The 27406-nt window shown below is 36.5% G+C and overlaps 2 protein-coding genes across 5 annotated transcripts; one reads left to right on the top strand and one right to left on the bottom strand.

The window, feature by feature from the left end:
* Positions 1–16626: 16626 nt before the first annotated feature.
* On the top strand, positions 16627–22526 carry LOC129886796 (pentatricopeptide repeat-containing protein At1g09900-like). Of its 2 annotated transcripts, none has more exons than XM_055961648.1 (3): positions 16627–19647; positions 20716–21188; positions 22073–22526. In XM_055961648.1, exon 1 carries the CDS (start codon positions 16696–16698, stop codon positions 19447–19449), a length of 2754 nt encoding a protein of 917 aa, XP_055817623.1. In that variant the 5' UTR covers positions 16627–16695; the 3' UTR covers positions 19450–19647; positions 20716–21188; positions 22073–22526. The 2 variants fall into 2 exon arrangements, with proteins under 2 accessions (XP_055817623.1, XP_055817622.1); XM_055961647.1 differs by having other exon boundaries at positions 22064–22526.
* A 234-nt stretch (positions 22527–22760) lies between these two features.
* On the bottom strand, positions 22761–26238 carry LOC129886797 (probable serine/threonine-protein kinase PBL19). 3 transcript variants are annotated; one of them, XM_055961650.1, is made up of 5 exons: positions 25902–26238; positions 25361–25819; positions 24264–24524; positions 23689–23811; positions 22761–23573 (listed from the first exon to the last, which is right to left on the bottom strand). In XM_055961650.1, the coding sequence occupies exons 2-5, from the start codon at positions 25718–25720 to the stop codon at positions 23025–23027; spliced, it is 1293 nt and encodes a 430-aa protein (XP_055817625.1). In that variant the 5' UTR covers positions 25721–25819; positions 25902–26238; the 3' UTR covers positions 22761–23024. The 3 variants fall into 3 exon arrangements, with proteins under 3 accessions (XP_055817625.1, XP_055817626.1, XP_055817624.1); XM_055961651.1 differs by having other exon boundaries at positions 25361–25815; XM_055961649.1 differs by having other exon boundaries at positions 25361–25784.
* Positions 26239–27406: the final 1168 nt, after the last annotated feature.

The following is a 27406-nucleotide window of genomic DNA, read 5'->3' as shown; positions in this document are numbered from 1 at the left end:
GTGGACCTCGCTGCCACGTGGCAGCCCCTAATTGGCAGCATGACACGGTGGCCAATCATGGCTTGACACGTGTCATCCTTAGGGGATGACACGTGTCACCCCTTGGGACCACCTATATTAGTTGATATGTATCCAAAAATCTTCAGCTTGTTCATCAAAATTTCCAGCAGCAACGTGAACAAAGAACCCTAAAGCTAAGGAGAGAAACTTGCGACGACTTTGGGAGAAAAATAGGTAAGTTCCGTTTTCGTTCCGTAAATTAATTAATAAGCGTATAATACAATGATATGGAAGTATTAGTAGTAAAAAAATTAGGATTTGGTGCAGCAAAAAACGGTTAGCAAGCTGCCACGACGTTACAGCACGCTGAAAATATTTTCGAGGCGCGATTTTGGCGAGTTCTAGCCAATTTCGGGAAAGGTAAGTTCTTACCCTCTAATTTTAAGTTTATAAAGTTAAATTAGGGTATATTACACCCCTTAGGGGCTGATGGAAGTTGGGGAAAAGGTTTGAAAAGTTCAGCGTTCGGAATAAACGAATTTGGAATTGCTATAGTTAAGTTGTTGTCGAAATAAGGTGTTGTACGCGTAGGGGCTGCTGCTGGTTGTGTTGAGGCGTGTTGCAGGGTCTAAAAGTTCTCTAAATTAGGTGTGGTATATGCTGGTTGCAGCCACATGACCCTCCGCTTTGCAATTAAAGAATTCGCGAAAGAAAGATTAAAAACTCTAGTTTTTGTATCTTAGTTTTGAGTTAATTATCGGGGGTTTATATTGTGTATTTTTGGTCGTAATATGTATATGTATGGGCTGATGGTTGCATTGTTGGTTGGCTGCAGGTGCTAAGGACATGGTCGGGAATTCGGATAGGGCACATTATAGGGGAGGTGCTGTCCGATTTTCGTTAACATCCTAACTAGTTAAGGAACTAGTCGAGAAGGCGAGCGAAGGGATGAAAGTTATAAATACTCGTGGGTAGTCTAAGTTGCTGAAAAGTCCAAGGTTGTTAATACTTACATTACTTCCATGTTAAATAGGTTTCGAGGACAACGATGTGGACGTGATTAAGAGAAGTCCATACAAGGTATGTAAAGCTTTCCTTTGGCGTATTTTTGGAATAGATATGTAGAACTATTCTTCTTTTCTTTTGGCATGTCTTAGATATAAGTTATGAATGATATGTATACTATAATTGGGATTCAATCCATTCGTAAAGCCCTGAGTATGAGTCGAGACTCTTGTTTACTTCTTGGTATTAGAACTTCTGCAATAGCTGAGTCATTGCCTTTTTGTCTTCTATGTGATGAAAACTAGTACATGTAAAGCCTATTTCTTCTTTCTTTTGGAATGGCTTAACTTTAAGTGAAATGGTATATGATATAGGTTTAGAGGTAATTCCATTTATGAGCTCTGATTGTAACTCGTGACTTGTAGTCACTCCTGAATATTAAGAGTCTGAAAGTAGTCAAACTACTATTCTCGAGCCTGCTATATAATGAATAGAAAGTAGAGGTACCAGCTCCTCTTTTTAGAGGCTCTGTAATGATAAATGTCATTGATTGCATGAGTTGAGTCTTTGACTAGATAAATTGTGTTTCTGATTGCATAAACTATATTTCTGATTGCATGAACTATGTGGCATTATTTTGATGCATGTTTGTGATCCCTGAAGCCCCAACTGATATAAGCCCTAATGACATCTAAAGGGATACCTCGGATAATTACTCCCCAGTCTTCAGGTGACGGTTCACTTGACTGTTTTATCGAGTCTTAGATAATGACTTAGTTGCATATGGTTTCTCACTACTCTACTCGTGCATATTGTAACCCATCCTTCCTCGAGTCCCACGATGGGCCGGGATATGTTATCGTGCACAGTGTTACTGATTCTTTCACCGCGTCCCGGGCCGGATGTGTATAGTTCCATGCACGAGGAGACGATGCCGTACGTGAGGTGTGATATATGTTATATGTTATAACGATACGATTATTCACCGAGTCCCGGGCCGGCAGTAATATGATAGTATATGTGGTGAAATAAGGAAGGAACACCGAGTCCCTCCTTAGAGGGCCGGGTACATATGTATATTATGATGGTACGTTATAGACATACACCACTCCATTCACCGAGTCCCTCACTAAAGGGCCGGATACTTTATGTAGGCATGCATATGAGATTAAAGCAATACATTGTGACCCTGAGCCCCGCAGTGAATCGGGTGTGATACGATGATATACATGATAAGATGATACTGTATACGATGGTATGATACCGTATACGATGATATGATGAAATGAAATGCATTATGATATAATGATATGTGATTATGAAGTAGTGATGATGACACTAAGTTCACTAGAGGGCCGGGCACAGTATATGATGGTGTATAGGATCACATGTCCTAAGGTGCAGGTACAGTAATTTGTTAATTGTTATACTTATCCCCTGCATCCCTATTTCAGTTATGATCTCAGTTATGATGTGTTATGCTTTACATACTCAGTACATATATCGTACTGACCCCCTTTTCTCGGGGGGCTGCGTTTCATGCCCGCAGGTATAGATGTTTATTTTGGAGATCCATCAGCATAGGAGTTTCTATCAGTTGTGTCGGAAGTGCTTCACTGTTCTGGAGCCTAAATTTTGATGTTGGTCACTTAATGTATATATTTGTACATTCAGGGGTACGGCGGGGGACTTGTCCCGCTATATGTTGCTGTTACTATTCTTAGAGGTCTGTAGACATATGTATATGTGGGTTGTTTGTGAGTTAGTTTCGATGTTGCCTATTCGATATGTTGTGAATATTTTTGTTATAGCAGCCTTGTCGACTCACGTGACCTTTCATGATATGATATAAATGAAAGAGGCTATATGTACATGAAAAAGTTTTAAACTATTAGGGTTTTTGTATAAAGTATCACATCACATACGGTTCAACTTAAGGGTAACTGATATATACGCATGAGGGGGTCCAGGTCGGACCCCAGTCGCGGCCCACGGGGTTGGGTCATGACAGGATCAATTGACCAAATCAGCCCATTTCCTTCCGGTGAAGACTAGCTACAATGCGGATCAGTTAGCTAGGATCTATCTTTGTGAGATTGTTAGGCTGCATGGGGTGCCTATCTCTATTGTATCGGATCGGGGTTCAGTGTTCACCTTTCACTTTTGGAAGGAATTACAGCATGGTATGGGTATGCGGCTAGAGATGAGTTTAACATTTCATCCCCAAACCGATAGTCAGTCCGAGCGGACTATTCAGGTGTTGAAGGATATGCTTAGGGCCTGTGTGATTGATTTTGGTGCCCGATGGGACCAACACTTGCCCTTAGCAGAGTTTGCCTATAACAACAGTTATCACTCCAGCATTCAAATGGCACCATTTGAGGCATTGTATGGTCGTAGGTGTCGATCACCCATTGGATGGTTTGATTCTGTTGCGGTTGATGCATTTGATACTAACTTACTTAGGTATGCTGTGGAGCGGGTACGTTTGATTCAGGGTCGACTATTGACAGCTCAGAGTCGTCAGAAGAGTTATGCTGATAGGAGGGTTCGTCCCTTAGAGTTCATGGTGGGTGATTGTGTGTGGCTTAAAATATCGCCCATGAAGGGTGTGATGAGGTTCGGAAAGAAGGGCAAGCTTAGCCCAAGGTTTGTTGGCCCGTTTGAAATCCTGAGGAGAGTAGGTGGAGTGGCATATAAGTTGGCCTTACCCCCTAAATTGTCAGTTGTCCATCTGGTGTTTCATGTTTCCATGCTTCGCAAGTACATACCAGATGAGTCTCATGTGATTTCTTATGATGCGGTAGAGTTGAGTCCGGATTTGACTTATGAGGAGGAGCCGACAGTTATTCTAGATAGGCGGTTTCGTAGACTCAGGACCAAGGAGGTCGCTTCGGTCAAGGTGCAGTGGCAGCATTGGCCTGCTGAGGAGGCGACTTGGGAGTTAGAGTCTTATATGCAGGCTCGGTACCCTCAGCTTTTTGAGACCCCAGATACTTTATTTTATCTTATGTTCGAGGACGAACATCCTTTTTAGTGGTGGATATTGTAATGACCTTGAGGGTGATTTTCGAAAATTTGTACAAAACACGCGTGAACAGTAACACGCGTGAACAGTAACACGCGTGAACAGTAACTTTTTGGGCAGAAAATGCCCCTTTCTTATCATTTCAATATTTTTCATCATTTGTTTGAGTTCTTGAACTCCTTGAGGTGATTTGAGAAGAGATTTTCGAGGCAAAGTGTTGGGTAAGTGATTTTTGACCTAAAACCTTCCTTTTTCATTAAGATTTTGACGATTTTAACTCTTAAATTTTAGTTTCAAACCCCAAAAATCTTTGTTTCTTCCCTAATCCAAATTTAAGGAAAATTGTGATTTCCAACTCATTTTGAGCTCTATTTTTATGGGTTTTTCAACCATAAGTTCCTTATTACCAATAGAATGGGATTGTTCAATAAATTTCTAGATTTGACCCTTTTTAAAAATAGTTAATTTTTGGACCATTTTACCCCCGATTCCGAAATCTATCAATATGGGTGTTATTAGACTCCTTGTGACGTGTATGTTTCATTGTTGATAGTGGGTTGTCATTCCGAGCGCTGAATTCGAGAGTTGCTTGTCCGGTGGAGGTATTCGAGTGCGGTTTCGGCAATTGAGGTAGGTTTGGCTATCTTTCTTTGAGATTGAGATGGGGTAATTAGTCATTCATATGTTATAGACTTTGGGATGGGGTTGTAGTATGAGTTGAGAATGTTATATATATTGGGATGTCCGTGTGGAGGCTTATTTATTAATGTGTTGCCATGACGGGGTTTATTTGTATTACATAGCTCGTGTGGGGGCCTTATTTGTTATCTTATTTGATTTGAGAGCATGTGAATTATGATTTACCTAAGAGAGAGGCTTGAGTATATTATTTGACTTGTGATGCAGCCTGAGAGATTGAGTTGGGGGTTTTGAGCATACTTAAGTATTGAAATATTGTTGAGAAAGGGGTGAATATTTAAATGAAAGTGTGTTCTTCCCGTTACTATTTATTGAGGGTAAATATCATGTGTAGGTTAAGTTTTGAGAACTTTGAACCTTATACCACATGTGAGTTGATTATTACTTCCATGCATATGGTTTTGATACATTCATCCTCATTCATCATATCATGAAACATGGGAAGTTGAGAAATATGAAAATTCTTTTTAAGAAAGAAAATGAAACACCTTTAAACATTTGTATCTTGAGTCCCTGACCGAGGCAGTTTTCCGGCAGGGTAGTGGATGCATTGTGATCCCACCCTTTATATCTTGAGTCCCTGACCGAGGCAGTTTTCCGGTAGGGTAGTGGATGCATTGTGATCCTAACCTTTGTATCTTGAGTCCCTGACCGAGGCAGTTTCCGGCAGGGTAATGGATGCATTGTGATCCCTTGACCACGAGGAGGTGGTAAGGATAATGAGATATTGTGATTGAGGTATATGGTCTGCGAGACCCCCATGGGTCCTGCTTGGTAGCACAGCTCGGCAGGTGTATACGACAGGCTGTGCGATAGTCTTGATTCCACCGTACCACCACATCATTGCATCATCATATTGCATTGCATTGATATCTGTGTTGTTTGAATTATCTGATTAATTGTGATTATGAACTGTTATTATGGGTTTACTTTACTCGCACCAATATATATATAAACTGGCGGCACCAATGCCGAAGTGGGACTTTTCTGTATGCAGGTGAATGCGTTCCTTAGTTTATTTCATAGGTTTGATTAATTCCTTATACTCAGTCAGCTAAAACCTACTGAGTACATGTGAATTGTACTCGCCCCTACTTCTGTGTCCCTTTTTGATGCAGATACTAGTCGGGGTACCCCATGTGGCTGTTAATATTCTAGCGGATTGTGTATTCTCAGATTAGTGGTGAGGTCCCAGAATTCGGATCGTCACTAGTCTATCTTTATTTTTCAGTCTTTTGTATCATTCAGAGACTTATGTTGTATCTTAAGATTTGAACCTTGTATTAGATGCTCTTTATACTTATGACACCAGGTTTTGGGATAATTTCTTCATTGTTTTTTTTTCTTTTTATTTAAATCGTGGCATCACTTTCCCCTTTGGGAGTCTTGTATGAGTTTTATTTTTAGGGTTACACATCAGATTAGGTTTTGAGATGTGTGCCATCATGACCTCAGTTTTTGGGTCGTGACAATTTAGTAAACATACCTCCTTAGAAATATCAAGCTTTAACACAAACTCTTTTTGTAACATATCCAAATTCGAAATCATATGATTTGTTGCACCTGTATTTACAATCCATACATCACTATTTTTAGTGGCAAATAATGTTTTACCTGCAATATTGGCCTTATTGCCATCAGATGCAGTAACTCTTGATCTTGATTGTTGACTCATCATTTTAAGGATGTGGTCATATTATTTTTTTGTGAATGTACAGCCTTGAAGTAATTGTTTGACTTCCTTTTCAGCTTCACTTGTAGTAGTATTAGATGTGGAAACTTCAACTGGGATTGGACCCGTGTTGTGCTGTGCTATGATGTTTCTTCCCCATACTGATTCATCATGTACATTGGTGTTCAACCCATAAGAAAAATGAGCCTGAACTGGTGGCTGAGGTTGACTAGATAAGCCAGCAGCATTAATACAGGCAGTTTTTGCACTTTGTATCTTTCTCTTGGACTTAAAATCTGGTGGATAACCAACAACTTTATAACAGAATTTTTTATTATGACTTCTACACTTACAGAAGTCACAGATTAAGAGTGCATTTTTCTTGAACTTATGACTAGCATCTGAGCTACTGCCACCATTAGAGTACATAGCAGCTGACTCTAAGATGGAAGAATTTAGGCCCAAATTACTGATGCCAGTAATCTCCTACTATCATAGCATATGCTTGATTGATAGTTGATAGTGGATCTATCATGAGAATCTGGCTCCTAGCTTGGTGATACGAATCATTTAGCTCTATTAAAAATTGATATAGCTTTTGTCTATTCATGTGAGCTACAGATCCTCTAGATTTCTCACAATTACAACAAGGTAAGGGCACTAATACTTCAAACTCATCCCACGAGGCTTTTAGCTTTGTGTAGTACACAGAAACAGAAGTTGTCCCTTGCTGTAGAGTGGCAATTTCCTTGTGTAGGCTATAAGTCCTTGATCCATCTACTCTATCGAATCTCTCTTGCAGATTAGTCCACATATTCATTGTACTTGAAGCAAATACAATTACACTAAGCAAACTCTTTGAAACTGAATTCATTAACCATGATAAAACAATAGCATTCACTCTTTCTCATTGACCCCACAGCTCTTCACCATACATCTTCTTCCTGCATGTACCATTAACTAGCCCTAACTTATTCCTTCCTAACAGATCTAGTTTTATCGATCGATTCCATAAGGTGTAGTTCTCCACACCATGCAACTGAAATGAAATAATACTGATTCCACTTACATTAGTAGGACTAAGAAAGAGAGGATGATTGTAGTCAATACCTTGCCCTTATATAGAGTTGTTACTTGGATTAAACTATGTACCAACTCCTTAAGCATTGTGATCTAGGGTTGCTTCACCTGTCATTTCTTCAAATTTCTTTTGAATTTCTATTGCGGTAGAGTAGATCTGAGCTTCAAATGAGCTTGGATCTGTAAATTAATCTCAAAAATTAGATGAATCTATGAATCTGACTAGATTCTTTGACTCAAAATAAAGAACCACTTCTCACAGTAATTACTGTAATGATGACTCTGATACTATGAACAAACTTTTGATAGAATAAAGTTTCTAAGAAATAGGAGAAAGAGAGAAATAGAAGAGAAGAAGAAGAGAGCAGAGCACCTCAGCCTATTACTTTATTTTTTGAGCTTTTCTTCAATATTACACTGAGCACTGCTATTTATTCATGTAGCAGTGTTTAGTTTTAAAAAATACTTAGCTTTAACAAACACACTTAATTAACTAACTGATTGTTAGTTAATTAGTTTTAACTACTCTTTGTCAAAAGACTAAAAACACCCTTACTTCTACTTCTTAGGTCATAACAGGTCCATTAGACCAAATTTTATTAGAATATCAAAATGAGCCAAAGGCCTAAAACAAAAAAGAATCTGGACCAAAAGTGACCTGATCCATCAAAAACAAAGCAACAAATTCATGTTTCGACACTCTTAGAAGGAGTATCTGATCTTTTACTCCAATATCCTTCCACCGCCTTAGAATATTGCCTCATCGAGGACGTCGGAACCACATGTTGGAGTGGTTTTGCTCCTTTAGCTCGTAGGTGAATATATCTTTCCAACTATGAGCTAACTGACCTGTTTGATCGAAGATATCAGTTGAATCTAGCTCAGGTACTTGCTTGCTCTGATTATTAGTGTCTTCATTTCTCGTTGTTCTTGTTGATTTCTGCTTTTCCTCGACCCATTTAAGGGATTGTGGAATCCCATCAATTGGATCTCTAAACTCTTCCTTCAAATCCAAGTGCCAATACTCCTTTATAGTCAATATCTTCCAACCCTGATCTCTGTGATAGTTTACTCTAGTGTAAAGAAATATGTTGTATTTCCTTTGTATAAAATTAATGTTTCCAGCATGTTCTATGTATTTAGAAATGATGTAGAAACTTATATAAAAGAAGACTCTTTTATTTATCTGCATATTGTCTCCATTATTATTGTTCTTGCTTGTCAGTATTTCTTATCTTTCGAGTTTTGATTCTGATATTAGGGATTTATGCCTTGTCTACAGTCAAAAATTTTCTACATGTGATAGGTAGGTCCTGAAAAGTATTGAATATATGCTTGTCTTCATGCTCATATGCTATATTTGCTATTGAATCTGTAAAATCATTCCTTTTTCTGTAAACATTTGTGATTTGAATGTTGAACATCTACTTGAGCCTGTTTATTTTCTGATATAATGTTGCCAACTCCCATGGAACCATCCAAATCCCTCTTAAGAGATTCCTCATACATAGAGAGTCTGTTTCTAGACTTAAGTTCACAATCTTTTTTCCTTTGGAGATCTTTAAAGCTTCTAATATAGCTCTTACTTCTGCCTCCACATTTATAGCTATTCCAACAAATTCTGTTTGAGCATAAATTAAGTTTTCTTTATTATTTCTCAAACAAAATCATAAGTGTTACTCCCTAGATTTCCTCTACAAGCCCCATCTATATTACACTTGATGATTGTTTCTTCAGGGGGTTTCCAAGTTACTGAGTGATAGTACAGTTTGAGCTTGTACTTTTTTAAAACCTCTATCATAGAAGCCATTAAACTGGAAACTTTTTAATTCATGGGTATAGCATCAAAATCACTTACCCATCAAAATTACTTGCCTTAACATGTTCTATACTTGTAGTACCATGGTATGTAGAGTGATGTTACCTCCATGTCTTCTAGCATTCTTTCTCTTCCATAGGGACAACATTATCAAAGCAGATAATGCTCTATATAATGTGATTAATTTAGGTGATCCTGTAAGCCTCTAGAAATGAACTAATACTTATTGTAGATGCATGTTGTCGATGTTAATACTTGCAAAGGGAATAAATTGCTTTCATAGCTTGTTGGCTATATGAGTTGTTAGTAGTAAATGGATCATAGTTTCTTCTGCATAGGTGTCACAGCAGTGACACCTAGAAACTGTTGTAATCCTCATTCTCTTCAGGTTATCATCAGTAGCTATTCTTCCCAACCATACTCTCCATAAAAAAAATTAATCTTGAAAGGGACTCCTTTGGACCAAATGAAATCATAACAATCTTTAGGCTCTTCCTTTCTTCTAATTAAGTCCCAAGCTGATTTTATTGAGAAGATACCTTTTGTGTTGCCCATCCATCAAGGTTTATCATTATTTTTGCCTTCTTCAAGGCGTCTGATAATATCCACAATATGTTCTACCATTTTCTGTGATAATTTACTTCTCAGTTTGGGGATATTCCATATTCCTTGACTTATGACCTCCTTTACCTCTATTTCTTCTTCCTCAACTTGGTCTCCCTCTGTGTAATATAGAGCCCCTTGATTTGTCCAATTATCAAACCAGAAGCTGGAATTTCTTGCTAAAACCTGCCACCAAATATGATGTTTCACTTCTTCATTCACCACAATCATTTTTCTCCATATATAAGAAGCTCCCCTAACCTGTACTAGGATAGGGTGTAACTTCTTACAATATTTATTTCATATGTATGTACTCCATAAAAATGTTATTCTCACCCTGAAAATCTACCAAAGTTTTACAGTCAAAGCTTTTGATACATCATGTAAAGATCTGAAGTCCAAACCCCTTTCCTCTTTAGGAAGACGCATCATATCCCATGATATCCAGTAATTGTTCTTTGCTCCAGTAGTGTTTTCCCATTAAAAATTTACAAAAAGTCTATAGAGCTGTTTAATCACACTTATTGGTGGGTTCAATGCTGATAAAAGGTAAATAGGCATTGATTCCAGAGCATGATAATCAAAATTTATCTCTTTCCAAAAGACAGTAACCTATTTTGCCAGGAGTTAATCCTTTTCATGAACTTCTTCACTATATCTTCAAAATGTGCATTATTTTTCCTTCCATAAAATACAGGACATCTTAAGTATATAAATGGAAATAAGCCTTGTCTGATTCCTGTGATTCTTCTAATTCTGTTACTGACAGTAGAAGGGACCTTTTCATGCATATATAATAAGCTCTTGTTAATATTTATCAGCTATCCAGAGACCACCTCATACCCTCTAAGTACTTTCATCATCATTTTCATTGATGTTGGTTGTCTTGAGCAAAATAATATAGTATCATCAGCATATGATAAATGGTTTACCTTAAGACTCAATTTTAAAAGACCAAATCCCTTGAATTCAGGGTTTTCAAACAACTTTTTCAAGTTTCTGGATAGCACTTCTACACCTATAATGAACAAAGTAGGAGAAATAGGATCCCTCTATTTGAGACCTCTAGAAGATTTAAAGAAACCAAAAGATTGGCCATTCATCAGGACAGAATACCAGTTGTTAGATAACAACCTCCATATCACGTCTATAATCATCTTTGCAAATCCTAATCTCCTCAAAACTTCAGTAAGGAATACCCAAGTCACTCTATCGTAAGCCTTAGCCATATCAAGCTTCACTACCACATTATGAAGTTTTTTTTTCCTATTTATATCTCTTACTATCTTCTGTTCTAGCAAGACATTTTTTGTGATGCTCTTATCCTTAATAAACCTAATATGATTATTATAGGTAATTTGAGGCAAAATAGTCACTATTCTTTCATGTAATACTCTGGATATGATCTTGTTTGCAAATGTGCCGAGACTAATAGGTCTTAAGTCTCCAAATGTATCCATTTCCTCCTTCTTTGGAATTAAGATCAAATTTGTATGAGTTATGACTTGGGCAATTCTTGGCCCAAAAGAAAGCCTTGTCCATGTTGGTTATGTCCTCCTCTATGATACTTCAGCATGTTTGATAGAACTGGCCAGAGAAGTCATCTGGACCACTAGCACTATCACAATTCAAAGCAAATACCACCTCATTCACCTCTTTCTTGGTTGGCATCCTTGTTAACATCTCATTTTATCCCTCAGAAATCACCTTAGGAATGACTTCTAGCATCTCATAATTATGAGTAAAATTGATTTCTATGAACTGTTCCTTGAAGACCTTCACATCTTTATCTCTAATGTTTTGTCTTGTAGTGATAGTATCTCCCTAGACAGTTTTAATTTCTACTGTGTGAAATTTCCTTCTCCTTCCCTTTACATAAGAGTGAAAGAACTTTGTGTTTCTATTTCCATCTTGAACCCATTTCATTTTAGCTTTCTGTTTTCAATACTCCTCTTCTAGATGTAAGAACTTTTTCAAGTCAGCCTCTGACCTGTTCAATTCTTCCCTATTTTTTCCAGATGGATTCATCTCCAGTTGGACTTTTTTCACCTTTATAACATCTTCCAGAGTAGTAATCTTCTGAAAAATATCATTAAAAGTTGCTCTGCTTCTGATCAGTTTTGATAAATAGTGAAAGGAGACCCTTCCTCTATTTCTGACCAGTTTTCCTCCACTTTCTTTTTGAATTCTGTATGCCTAGTCCAAAAATTCAAAAATTTGAAAGGTCTCACTATTGGTTCTGGTGTGGAACTATATGTAAAATGAAGAAGGGCATGATCTGACCCTTCCCTAATCATGTGATGAACTTTACTTTCTGGAAATAGATCAATGAACTCATTATTTCCCAACACCTTATCCAACCTTTTAAAAATACATTCCTCCTCAATACTTCCATTCCACTATGTTTACTTGCTTTCTGTGTGGCTTCTTTCATTTAAAGCACAATTATTCAAACATTGAGCAAAATCAATGGTTTTCTGTTGTGTTACAGGTAAACTATCCATTTTTCTTCCTCAATCAAAATAACATTGAAATCTCCTCCTATAATCCAAGAAACTTGGGAGTTAATTGCTATCATCTCTAAATCTTCTCATAATTCTAATCTCTCTAGAGCACTGCACTTGGCATATACTGCTGAGAACTTAGAAGCTGTTATGACCAGTCTTATGACTAAATTTCATGGTTAATTATTGTATTGAATCTGACTCTATATGTCCATTTCATTCATCATTCCAGAAAACTCATATCTTGGTTGAGCAATTTGCCATAACATTTTGTAATCTTAACTTCCTTCTGTACCCTTTTAACTCTATTGGACTTTGAAAAGAATCTAAAAGGGCTATATATGTATAGTGATGTCTTCTGTGCAAATTCATTAATCTCTCAAACGCATTTTGAGATTTAACAGATATGATACTCCAAATAAAATTTTGTTAATCATTGATCAGATTGATTAACCTGCCCCTTCTTACTCCTTGTTATAGTATTATATGGTATTACATTGCTCATTGACTTCTTGTTGCTTTTTTTGAGCTTGATTATTTGCCTTGGTGAGAGATCACCTGAGACAACAACCTCCACCAGATTGTTATTTATGTTTTTATTCTTCTTGCCCTTTTCTTTGTTCATTTTCATCATGGGATCTTATATCTAAAAGAAGTATTTTTTGTGAAGGATTTATTATCTATATAGGCTGAGGGCCCATTGCTTCAACTGGAGTTGCATTATCAGCCTCTCCACTCTCTTTTATGTATTTGCTTAAACTGGTTGTTGCCTGGTCTGATTATTTATTCTCTACATTGTTCTGACAATTTTCTTTTTTCTCCCTTTCCACTTGATTGTACTGAGATTTCTCCCTTTCTTCGTTGTTCTCTTTTTCTGCTAATCATTCAACTTGTTCCTTATTTGCTTCATGACTGGACTATGGTGCATGCTTGTTTTCTCCTATGTTAGCTGCTCCCTTCTCAATATTTTCAACCTCCTTTTCATCTTCCAGAGCACCATATTTGTTTTCATTTTCAACCTCTTTTACTTTGTATTAATCTTGCATTCTATTTTTTTCGTGTCTATTTTTATTGTGTTGTCTACCTTTGCTTAATCCTTTGTACTTTTATTTTCTAAAACCTTCATTGTTATCATGTTTCTTACCAATGTTTCTACTTTTTGCTTTGTCTTCAAGTACTCCTTTATCTTTTTTATCTTTTTGACCCCCTTCCTTTCCTTCTCCTTCCTCCTTTCCTTCCTTTGAATACAATGTTAGTAAACTGTATTGAAAATAAATGATGAAATAATAACAATAAATTTTAAAATAAAAAATAAAATCAAAACAGAAAATAAAAGTAGTGTTTAAAAAATTTATGTAAGAACAAGAAATCGAGCCCACTGATTGCATAGTGTGTCCTTAAGGAAATTATTTCCCTTAATGTACCTAAGGTTTTGGAATCTTTTCTCGCAGGATAGAACGATTTACTCACCAGAATAGTGGTACAACAAATTATGGTGACTGCGAACCACTCGAAGATAGTATATCACGAGTTTTTAAGAAGTGCAGAAAAGAAGAAGAAGAAGATGTCTATCAGAAATTTTTGTAAGAAACAATTCTGAGGATCAACAGATATATATAGCCTATTTGCAGCTCTTCAGAAAAAGTACCTGTTGGGAAATTGTTTGTCTGTTGAGAAAAGGTTTGCAACTTTTCAGATAAGGTTGCAACCTTTTAGAAACATTCCGTTAGAAAAATGGAGGAAAATATTTTAAATTAATTCGAGAAATAAAGAAATGGGTCGGGTTACGGGTCAGGATTTTTAATTAATTAATTAAATCAATAAATAATATTAATTAATTAAAAAATTAAAAGAAATTTGGTCCAAAAAGATTATCAATCAATCATACCAAATTCAAATCCAAATCCAAATCCAAATCCAAATCTAAATCCGAAGCCGAAGCCGAGCGAGCGACGACGACGACGGCGCGAGGGGAGAATCTCTTCTTTACCCTTTAGCAACATGAAGGAGTGCTTCTACTTCTAAGTAGAAAACTTTTTCTTTCCACCACCTATGTAGGACAGATGTTTATTTCATAAAGCAAAAGAGAATAAATCATTTTTCCTCCACTTTTTTTCCTCTGTTTTCCATTCAACCTATCAATTAAACTCAACAATCCCCTGCATGAATGGGGAATGACTATAAGATAAAGGAATGCATATATAAGTGTGTGATATACAAGCGAAAATTAATTATATCTGGATAAGTAGGTTTCCCTTTGAACTTTCCATAGTGAACTTATATAGGATATAGTCGATCAATTGGTAGATGCGATATCTTTGAACCGCCGAACTTTATTGTATAACTAGACAACATAAGTCACACAATTAACCCACAACCATCTATGGTTCTCATGGTTATGTTCGTTTCAGCCATGAATACCGCCTGATTTCGTGAATGCATAGAGAATGAGCTTTTACCGTCATTCCCCTCGAACCGGCTTATACTTCACACTCACATAGGTGATTTTTAAATATGTAGTCGTATAGATACACTATCTAGTCATTTTCTGCCAGACTTAGATAATCATTAAAAGACTTTAATGCTTTATTAACTCATTAAAAAGCCTTAAGATTTTATCCTTGTTTCTGAACATTATCATCATCATAAGAATGAGTTGAGTTATTTGACAATATTGAACCACCATTCATAACTTTGTTTGATCTCTTTGAACCTAGTTCTTGGGATCTCTAGTCTACTAGGTAGAGTTACCGCCATGATGACTTGTCCTTAGCCTTAATCCCATTCCCTTCGATGATCTTTCAACCACCTCTCTAGATAGGCCTTTTGTTAGTGGTTCCGATACGTTATCTCTTAACTTTACGTAGTCAATAGTGATAACCCCACTAGAGAGTAGTTGTCTAACAGTATTGTGTCGCCGTCGAATGCGATGCGATTTTTCGTTATACATAACGCTCCCTGTCCTACCTATTGTCGCTTGGCTATCACAACGTATACATATAGGTGCCAAAGGTTTTGGCCATTCAGCTTTTTCACCGGCCTTGTCTAAAGCTATAAATTTCGATTCCATTGTAGAGCGGGCGATGCATGTCTTTTTTGATGATTTTTAAGACACTGATCCTCCACCAACGGTGAAAATATATCCACTCGTGGATTTAACTTCAGATGATTCGGTGATCCAGTCACTATATCCCTCCATTACTGCGGGATATTTATTATAATGCAAAACATTATTTTGGGTGTGTTTTATATACCCCAAGAATCGCTTCATTGCCATCTAATGAGTTTGATTGGGATTACTCGTGAATCGACTCAGTTTGCTAATAGCACATGCTATATCTGGTTATGTACAATTCATAATATACAACAAAATTTCCAAAACTCATGCATAGTCCAATTGTGAGTCACTTTCACCTTCATTTTTTTGAAGTGCAAAACTTACATCAATTGGAGTTTTTGTAATATTGAAATTTAAATACTTGAACTTATCAAGTATATTTTCAATATAATGTGACTGTGATAATGATAGACCTTGTGGAGTTTTATGGATCCTAATTCCTAAGATCAAATCAACAACCCCTAAATCTTTCATGTCAAATTTGCTAGCAAGCATACGCTTCATAGCATTCACATCGGCAATATCTCTACTCATTATCAACATATAAACAAACAATGACTTCATGATTTGGAGTATTTTTAATGACTTCATGATTTGGAGTATTTACCAACATTATTTGGTCAAATTTCGCATGTCATTGTTTAGGTGTTTGTTTAAGTCCATAAAGTGACTTAACAAGTTTGCACACTTTCCTTTTTTTACCAGAAACTACGAAACTCTCATGTTGTTCCATGTAAATTTCTTCCTCCAATTCTCCATTTAAGAAAGACGTTTTGATATCCATTTGATAGATTTTAAGACCATATACGGCTTGTATCAAATAGCGATGTATCATGAAAAAAACTTATGTATCAAATCACGATATATCAGTATCATTCATATATATCAGAAGATGGATTTTTGAATTTTTTACAAATGATAAGTAATAATTGAAAATATAAAAATATAAAGTGTATAATGTTTTCTTCAATTTATTTTCGTAAGTTGGTTCTGGGCAGAGAAGCCCAACTTTTTGTGTGGGAGCTAGTTGGGTTGGCCCATCTGAAAATTGAACAAGTCCAATGTTGACATTTTATAGTCACTCAAGATTTTGCTGGCCTGTGCACAGAAGAACCTTCAAAAACTTCATTCGGCTCGCCGGAAAAATCTTCGCCGGCGAATTTCCGGATGTGTGCTACTTTGCGCCTTATGCGCATCAATCTCAAGGTAGGTCATTTCCCCCTTTTTCCGACATCATTGTACACTTCACAACTGCTAGTTTTACACTCCCTCACTCCACCCCACAAAACCCTAACCCCTAAAGTTACCAGCTTTTCTACTGGTAGCTCAGTTTACAGTTCAAATTCATTAGTCTCTGTAAAAGGGTTTGATTTTCTTGAACAATTTACCCCTTTTAAAAATTTAGCAATATCTTCTACTTACACTGTCATTACCTCAAATGAGAGGCGTAAAATTGTTGTGGGGTTGTCAAGAATGATAAAAGATGAAGAAGGTTGGCTTTTGGAAGCATTTTCAAGAGACTTTTGCCCATCATTTTTGGTAAAAATTATGAAGTTGTTTGATGATAGAGAAGTTGCATTTGCATTTTTTAAGTATGTTCTTCAAGATTACTCTGAGAATACTCTGAAGTCATGTTGTATTAGTGCACATCTTTTGGCTGCTGAGGAGTTGAGGCTATTGGCACAAGATATGCTTTCTTGGATCATTAGGAGGGTTGGAAAATGTAGGAGTGATGAGGTGGTGGAGTTCATGTGGAGGGAGCATTATAAGTATGAGAGTGACTTTTCTGTTCTTGATTCATTAATGCGGGCTTTTTTAACTGCAGAAATGGTTTTGGGTGCAATAGAGATTTGGAGTAAGATGAGAGACAATGGATTGAGGCCGAGTTCATCTGCTGTCAGCATCCTATTTAAGCTGTTGCTTAGGATTGGTGATTATGGTAGTGTCTGGAAGTTGTTTCGGGATATGTTGCATAAAGGGCCTCGTCCTACTAACACTCTCTTTAATGTAATGATTCTTGGATATTTTAGAAAAGGTAGACTTCAGACAGGAGAAAGTTTGTTTCATCTGATGCGGAAGTTTGGATGTGAGCCAGATGTTTATACATATAATATCTTGATCAATGCATACTGTATTAGGGGATGGACTTCAGATGCATTGAACTGGGTGGATGTGATGGGCGAACATGGATGTGGCCCTAGTATCTCTACCTTTAGTACGGTTATCAATGCTCTTTGCAAGGAAGGCAACGTGGTGGAAGCCAGAAAATTGTTTGATGGAATGCAAGAGAGGGGTGTCTCTCCTAGCACTGTCACATATAATGCTCTGATGGATGGCTACGTTAAAGCACGGGAAATTTTTCAAGCAAGTATGCTATATGAAGAAATGAAAACGAAGGGTGTAGCTCCAGATGCTATAACTTTTAACATTTTGGTGGCAGGTCACTATAAGTATGGTAGGGAAGAGGACGGCGACCGATTGTTATGGGATCTAACAGTGGCAGGACTTTCTCCAGATTATTTTTTCTCTGATATATCTATTGCAGGATTGTGTTGGGCAGGAAGGTTGAAGGAGGCTGTGGCATTGTTGGATAATCTGCTTGAAAAGGGGATACCTGTTAGTATAACAGCTTTTAATTCCATTATTGCTGCATACAGCAAAGAAGGGTTAGAAGAAAAAGCATTTGAAGTCTATAATATTATGGTTCAATTTGGTCAGACTCCTTCAGCTTCAACATGTGCTTCTCTGCTCCGGGGCTTGTCAATGACAGGGAGGCTGCGAGAAGCAAGAGATTTAATGGCTAAGATGATTACAATGTCCTTCCCTATTAACGTAACTGCCTGCACAGTGCTTCTGGATGGGTATTTTAAGAAAGGGGATGTAATGGGAGCTAGAACACTGTGGGAAGAGATGGAAAAGATGGGTATCGCTCCTGATGCTGTTGCTTTTTCTGCATTGATAGATGGGCTTGTCAAAGCAGGCTCTGTTGGAGACGCTCATGATGCCTTTTTCCAGATGATTAGGAAAGGGCTTGTACCAAATAATTTTGTTTATAATTCTCTAATTACTGGTTTCTGTTATAGCGGAAACATGACTGAGGTTCAGAAATTAGAAAGGGACATGAGGGAAAGAGGTCTTCTCCCAGATGTCTTTACAATTAATACCATCATTAATGGTTTCTGCAAACAGGGAAGGATGAAATTAGCTATTGACAGTTTTGTGGAAATGCAGCGAAGTGGTTTACAACCTGATATTGTTACATATAACTCCTTGATCAATGGATTCTGTAAGGCATTCGATGTGGTTAATGCAGATAACTTTATGACAAGAATGTATGCCAGTGGATGGGAACCTGACATCACAACCTACAATATAAGGATTCATAGCTTCTGTAGTACTAGGAGGATAAATCGAGCTGTTATGATGCTGGATGAGCTTGCATCTGCTGGTGTGGTGCCAAATACTGTTACATACAACATTATGATGAATAGTGCTTGCAATGACATATTGGACCGTGCAATGATTTTGGCTGCAAAGTTGCTTAAGATGGCATTCATCCCAAACACCGTTACAGCTAATTTACTACTTTCCCACCTATGGAAGCAGGGACTACCTCAACGTACGTTGGTTTGGGGGCAAAAGTTGAGCGAAATTGGTTTTGAGTTTGACGAAATAACACATAAAATATTGGACAAAGCTTTTCATTGTATACATGTAAACACAGATTATTGTACAGAAACAACAGAAAAGAGTCTTTTTCTAGACTTCCTCATGTACATTACCTTCGACTACATACGTAGAAGTAGGGCTTATAGTGATAATAAGAACAGCTCTTTCGAACTAGTTGAGGATGGACCTTGTGGGTCCTTCAAGTTAGTCAACAAGGCACTGTTTAGCCAATCAGAAAGAGCAAGAAACTGAATGACTACCAGTCCGGAAATTATTGTGGAAATAAAAACAGAAAAACCTAGTGAAAGAACCTATGTAGCTTCAGTAAGTTTTTCAAATGCTGAAGAAGCTTGGATTTCTTATAACCAATGATGCTTCCCGACACTGAAGTTGGTAACTGCATCATGAAGCTGCAGTTTCTATGGCAAGTTGCAAAATTTGTGAATGGTGGTATATACTTCATACTTTATGTACTTCTCCTTTTATATAATTTTCATGTGCACTTACTACAGACTCTTGATCTTCTGTTCAGTTTGATCAACCTTAGAGATCTTTCTTGAATTTGAGCTTCTTAGTTGTTGGAGAAGGTGCTTTCTCCTGTTGAACTCATCAAATTGTTCTGAACTAGATAAACTCGTGAAAAAATTGATGCTAGACTGGATAGGTTTTGTGAGATAGCTTATGGGGTCTTCTAGAAATGGGTAGGTAATAGCAGCAGATATGGAATAACGCTATTGTAAAGAAATAAAATGTATTTTTCAGCCACCATACATGGTCTTACAACTTTTTGAAGCACCTATCTTTCTGGCTGAAAGAACGTTGAGTCATACTGCCTTGTCTCCCTTCAACCAAACAATATTTTTGCATCTTTCTGCCTTGTATCATGTATTTATATAGAATTTTGATAATCTCGGTACTTTAAAGGAAGATCTGCATTGGTCGCTGCTTGTTTGACCGAGATTTTTGTTTGCTGTTAAAATTTTAGATTTATGAGATGAGTTTTTTAAGAGGGGTTAGAATCAGCTATTTTGATTTTGTGTGTCATCGTCAGACTGCTTTTCTCAGTGCATTATTTACATTATTAGCTCAATGATGATTCTGAAGCTATTTTAAGGGGGTGTTTGGATTGACTTTTTTTAAGTGGCTTATAAGTTAAAAACTAAAAGACATAAGTTGGGAACACCCAACTTTTGGCTTATGGGTTTTTTTTGGTACTTTTTTAGCCTTAAAAAGTGCTTTAGTGTTATCCAAACAGTTCCAAATCTAAAAAAGAGCTCAAAAGCTAAAATCCACTTAAAATAAGCCTATCCAAACACCTACTTATTTATCAGTCTTAAACATATTAAGTTTGCTCACTCTGAGTTTTGCCATCACATTTCATGTGAATAATGAGGAAATGGAAAGACTGATATGAATGTGGATTCTTGCTTATAATTTCTCCACTTGGTTGTGTCGAATCTGATTGACTATTTATTCTAAAAGAAGATTGTGAACCTGATTTACTTATTTTTCTTTCAGTTTGGAGATCCAAATTGTGCCCAGAGGACTGCTTGAAAAAGATTCTATGATGACTCCTCTATCACTCCGCTGTGCACCTGCGGGATAAGAGACTTAGATGCTGCTCTATGTACGGATTTCTGGATGTTATGTGTATGGTTGTGTATGTGCCTAAAGATTTGATCCTGAAAAGAACTATTATGGTGAATGATAAAATATCAAGAGCTGTGTTATGGAAACATAGTGACAGCAGTAAAATCTTGAGGATCGTGAATTTGTTAATGTAAGGTTTTACCTGCTGCTGTCGATCAAAAAAGGGCTAGCTGCTGTCGACCAGAAAACATTTTGCCTGCTTCTGTCATTTTTAAAAGTTTGAAATTTTGCGGACCTGGTCCAAATAGAGCAATATGGATAAATGAGGATTCATGCAGACCCAACTAGCCTGGGATTTGTTGTTGTTGATGTTTGTAAACCTCCAGACGATGATGGATCTGGTAAGTTTATTTTATAAACATATCTTCATCTAGTGTAACTGTGTATGCAACTTTCATATAAAGGTCTCTGCAAATGAGTTCAGGTCAAACATTTCCTTTTCCTTTTCTAAACAATATTATTTCAAGGATTTCCTCTGACAGGAAGTTTAATGTCATCCTTGCATTATGCTCGCAACCCTTTTCACTTTTCAGCTTTTTGAAAAAATGGTTTAGGTGTTGTCTTTATCCATTTTCTGTTTAATCACGATTTGCAATATGTCCTGATTTCATTAATGGCTGAAGAAGTCTATCTTAACTAAACATACAAGAAGATGAACTGTATTTTTCCTAATGCTGTTTCTTTTCCCTTAAAGGTGGATGCATGACTAGAAAGCTAGAAGCTTTTGTTAGAAAGTGGTAGGTATTTGTTAACAATGATATCCAGGGGAAGTCTAGCGACACACGCATGCAACATCAAACGGCATGCATATGGAATATAGTGACATTAAAATGTGAACAAGTCCTGTTTGATATTGCTATTTGCACTGTGGATAACATGACTGAATCACTGTTCAATATTGATCCTTCCAAGGCTCCTCTTCAGCTGCTGCTCATAGAGTGTGCCCTTAGGACTTGCAGCTCGCAGTCTATTTTAGAACTGCTACTTAACTAGTGACAGATAAACCCTATCCGAAACTAACACTTTTTATACATTGATGTATGTACCCTTGTGAGCCCTGTTAATATAAAGTCTCCTTTTGTTTGTCCTTGTAGCCTGGCATGATTGTCCCTTCATGATGAAGCTCCCGGCTATCCTCCACCCCCTCTCCCCTTTTCTTTTCCCCTTATGGCTGCCCTATCTTGATGAATTCTGCAATCTAATTTTCACATTTCAGGATGTGCAGAGGGCTTTGTCCAAACTACTGGTGATCGATGCCATTATGGTCTTTTGATCTGGAGCCTGTTGAAATGGCTGCACAAGGTTCTTGTGCCATATACAGTATCATGGCTATGCTGAAAATAGAATCTGTTCTGGACTTTTTGGGGGAAGCTGGAAAGTTTATAGCCTGAGTAGTATCAGTGGGAGTCTCCACACAATAGGCGTGGTTTCGATCCCCACTACCCCTTTCCCTTTCCTTTTCCCTTTCCCCGTCCCCCTTATGCATAAAAAAAAAAAGTCGCGTAATTCATCAACAACTACGCCTAGATTATTTGTATGTTGAAGTTAGTTTTCTATCCTTCCTCTTTTCATAATATTCTCGACTTTTTTTTTCCCTTTTGTTTGTTGTGTACATGTTAAATTTGTGTTCTTCAGTTCCTCTGACAAACAATTAAAAAATAAATCAGTTGGTTCAATAAGTCCAATGCATTATTTTCTGTAAGCAGTCAACATCGCGTGTATACTTGGTAGATCGATATTTGGTTTATTGGAACTATATATTAGTCAAAGATATCATAAGACACACTACTAAATCAGCTGGCCATTATTTCTTCGTTGACCATGACTCAAGTTTTATCCTCTCTTTTTTCCCCTCCTCCCCCACCCCCTCCTCTTCCTTTTCTGTCTAGTTGGGTGGGGTGTAGGGAAAAAAATTAAGAAAATGTTCATGTAAATTTGAGCATAGTACAGCCACCACAATAATGACTACACCTAATGAAATCTAATTTCAATCACCTTAGGCATAGAAAAACTCAAGGCTACAGGTTGTTGCCTCTAGTCATAGCCACAATTGAGTTGAAATAGCAATGCCTCATGTACACGCTAAACTAATTAAGTACTATATTTCACTCATCAGTAAACCAGAATTCTCAACATGTTGATATCTTCATTGCAGGAATAAAATAATTTATCCTTTTTTATGTAACTTTAGCCTTCTGCATGATCAGGAATCTTCTTCTGCTTATTCCACCAACATGTTCACCAAGTTTAGCCAAGTGAGCCATTCGTCTTTTCGCTGATTCTGTAGCTCCCATCTGCTTTGGCTTTTCCTCTACAACAGGATCATCGTCGACACTCTGGAAACTTGTGTCTGTGGAGGAACTATTTTCACCAGAAATCTGAATGATCTGCTTCAGAGTTTCGACTACCTGACTCATCTTGGGTCGATCTTTTGCAGATTTTAACAAACAGGTGTCAGCTAACTTTGCCATCTTTCGAGCTGCATTCAGGGAATACTGATTTTCCAGCCTTGGATCCATGAGCATACCAAATTTCTTGCCGTCAGCAGGGTAACGTTTAACCCAATCCAGAAGTTTATGTTCTGATTTTGGTCTGTTCCTTTCTAGAGAACGTCGACCGGTTAGGATCTCATACAATACAACACCAAAACTCCACACATCACTCTTAGCTGTGAGATGTCCTGTTTCTATGTAATCAGGTGCTGCATACCCCCATGTCCCCACAACCTGGTCACAAAGCATGTCATTTATGATCATTTGCTACAGTAACCAAAAAAAGTAACATGTGTTTTTCTTTCTCATTAAAGTCCTACATATTTGAGCAGGGATCAACGTAACATACCGCTGTGGAAACATGCGTGTGCATACCAGTTGGGCCCTCTCTCGCAAGCCCGAAGTCTGAAAGCTTTGGCTCGAAGTCATCATCCAATAGCACATTTGATGACTTGAAATCACGATATATCACCTGTACAGTTAACAGAAGAAAGAACATTAACAACAGCAGTATTGTACCAATTCAGTGGTGAATCGGTATACACAAGTTTTCTGCATGCTTGACAGAAGGTCCACAGAACAAATATACAGTTAAGATGCCAAAGCAGATAACGTTTTAATTTGAAATGGTTTTGAATAAAGACTGATAGAATTTGAAGTTGAAACAGAGACACTCCACTGTCATAATACTTGTAACTGTGAAAAATCTGGAAAACAAATGGAAACATTTCGAGAAAACTCTGCATAGAGAAACATTTTTTAGGCCGCAAAGCTGAAGCCATTTCAATGATCATTCACCTTCAGCATTAAGCGTCAATCCACACTTGGGTTATACATTGAAGAAATCCGACTAAAAGTTCATACTATTGTAATAATATTTATGAAAATTTGGACGAGAACATCAGAAATATTCAAATAAAATACCTGAACTTCCAATTCTTCATGCAAATAAGACAGTCCCTGAGCTGCTCCAAGCGCTATTTGCAGTCTTCTTTGCCAAGAAAGAACTGGAAAGGCTGTATTGAAAAGATGATCTTCTAGACTTCTATTTGACATGAATTCATACACCAGTAGCCTCTGAATGCCTCTTTCCCCATCAACGGCACAGTATCCAATTAGTTTGACAAGATTCGGGTGATCTACCACTCCCAGAAATTGCACTTCTGCTACCCATTGTTTATGACCCTACGTAACAAATAGAGGATCAACACAATACTACAGTTTACAATAAGATGAAAACTTAAGTTATTTAGCTTCCAAAACAAGAGACTCCAGATCTAAGTCCGTAAAATCTAGAGAAGCAAGATGCGTCAACTATAATTTGCTGCCAAGTAATGCTGAAAACCAAAACTTTCAACCAATGACAAGAAAGTGGAAAAAATGCCAATATTCTAATGGTGCTCATCATACTTTGTAGACATTTATTTTCTGTTTAACAAATTTTAACTTGAAAGGGGAGCTTCTCATACAATCATATCAAGTTTCTACAAAACTGCAAGCCATATGGAAATGATCCACAATCAGGCAGCAATTAATTGATCAACCTGAACCTAAATAGCTAAAAGTGAGTTGGAAATAGTATTTATAGCAAAGTGCAGGGAGCAAACAGAAATGTAAATGGAACAAAGTTGGGTATTTTCCTCTCTTTCACAAGCAAGATAGATAAGCATAACAGTACATTCTCCTGAATAGTCCTATGAGGATGTGGAAGCAACTGAATTTCAAGGGCATCAGACTTGATCTTTTTTGTAAAGATGAAAGATTAAATATCACCTTTCACCAAAAAAGAAGCCAAAAAAAAACAAACAGAAAAAACAACAATGAATGATGATATCATGAATGCCTCATTACCAGGCAAGGCTGCTATAAACAGTTGCACAGATAGCAACAATTTAACAGATAAGGCCATACTCAAACCACTAAAATACATATGTGGGCATTTATATTTTGGTTGCCAGTGAAACTAAACACAAATTCAAAGATCAGATACACATAATGGACCATACACCAAAAAACCTTACCTGATAACCATCTCTATTGAGTTTTTTAATGGCAACAACAGTTGATTCACCTTTTCCATCAGCAGGCTTAATGTTACCTTTGTATACACATCCAAAACCTCCTTCACCAATCTTAAGTAACCTATTAAAATTATTAGTTGCTTGTTTAAGCTCAGAGAATGTGAAGACCCTCAAATTCTGAGCTTTCCCTTCATACACATCAGAGAAGCTACGTGCAGACGAAGTTGAACATGAAGACTTGGTTACCCTTTCTACACCACCACCTGAAATATCTGATTTACTCTGACCTTGAAGTGCCACTGGTGCTGATTTTCTTTCCCTATTTCTGTTCCTATCCTTGAAGTAATAGAAACACTTCATTTTTTTCCTCCCCTGACTTTTCAAGATTCAATTTTTAACTCCCAGCAGAGTCAAGGAACATCCACTGAATTCCAGCATAAATCACAACATTAAAACTAACTACATCAAGAATAGATTTTTAATCAAAAATCTAAGTACATAGAATGAAAAATTGATATAAAACAAAGGAAAAATTAATTACCCAGATGGGAAATGGCAAGAAAAAGTAATAGCTTGTTCAACCGCTCGGACTCTTCTTATCACAAGAAAAAAGTAAGAGCTTTCCAAGTTGGTGGAAGAATAGAAGAAATTAAACTTCACCATATAACTTGTACAAGTTCAAACTGACTTTTGATTTTCTTGAAAATCAATAGAGTATTCTAAATCTTGGGGTTCTTTTAACTCCTTTTGGATTTGGTAACAAGTCTTACTTGGACCAAAAACACTTTTTTTATTTTTTTATTTGGATGCTTCCTCTCCTGTCTCTCTCTACTCTTCAAGAAGGGGTTGGGCGAAATTGAGGAGTTTTCTTTTGATAACTATATGTGACCATTTATATATAGAGTTCTGTCATTTTCTTCTTTTTTGTTTTTTCCATCACAATTCACATCCATGATAACACAAATTTAGATAGTTGTTATGCATTGTTTGTATCGTTATTGTACTATATTGTATTATATCGTATTATATTATTTTAATAAATAGAATATTTATATAGATTGTATTATTTGTTGTTGTTATATAATTATACATTCATAATTTAAATAATAAAATCCACAAGAAATTGTAGAATACGGGATAGACCTACTATGAAAAGATAGGATATATGATAAAATAGAATTATTAAATTATAAGTAAAGACAAGATGAAAGAAAATATTAAGATAACGATGCGATCACACCAAATCGGTCAATACATCAAATGGGTATTATCGTTGTTATCTAACGATGAATTTAAACAATACAATACAATAGAATTTAAGTAACAATCAAAACAAACATTATATTTAAATTAAAAATACAATACAACGAATAATAACCATCCAAACAAGGTGTAAGGGTGCTATTAGTAGCATTAGTGGTATTTGATATCTGGGTAAAGTTATGTCAATATTAATTATAGGAAATTTATATACTTTCTTTATCCCAATTTATGAAGTTCAGTTTGAATTTCGAGAGTCAAATAATTTAAATTTGATTGTGAATTCGGGCATCAAAACTTAAAATTTCGTAAAATAAAATGTATATATTTGGAAACTACTTAAAAAGAATAAATTACAATGATTGACAATTTAAAATATATATGAAAAAAATGTAATCCAGAAAAAACTTGTTTGAATCTCAAAATTTGAAAGATAATACATAAATTGAAACGGATGAAGTATTATTTTCTACGGAGATTAGTTATGAGAGTTTAGTTATTAAGATAGTATTAATTATTTCACGTTCTATTTAGTATTACTTCCTATCTAACTATCAAATATACTACTACTTATCCAAAATTTATTACTTACGTAGCTCACCCCCAAATTAGCTACAAACAATTACCTAGTACATATGGTCAATCTTATCATTTGCTGCTTGCCAGAAGATTAAGGACCTCTTTGGAGTTTTTGTTAGAAATGGGATATGAAGCTTTGGATCTTTCTTCTTTTATTCTCTAATTGTGTTTGATTGTCGATTTGAATTTCTTTGCTTTCCAAAAAAG

The sequence above is a fragment of the Solanum dulcamara genome, chromosome 4 (assembly GCF_947179165.1).
Source record: "Solanum dulcamara chromosome 4, daSolDulc1.2, whole genome shotgun sequence".
Taxonomy (NCBI): Eukaryota; Viridiplantae; Streptophyta; class Magnoliopsida; order Solanales; family Solanaceae; genus Solanum; species Solanum dulcamara.
This window is presented reverse-complemented; position numbering and strand designations above follow the sequence as displayed.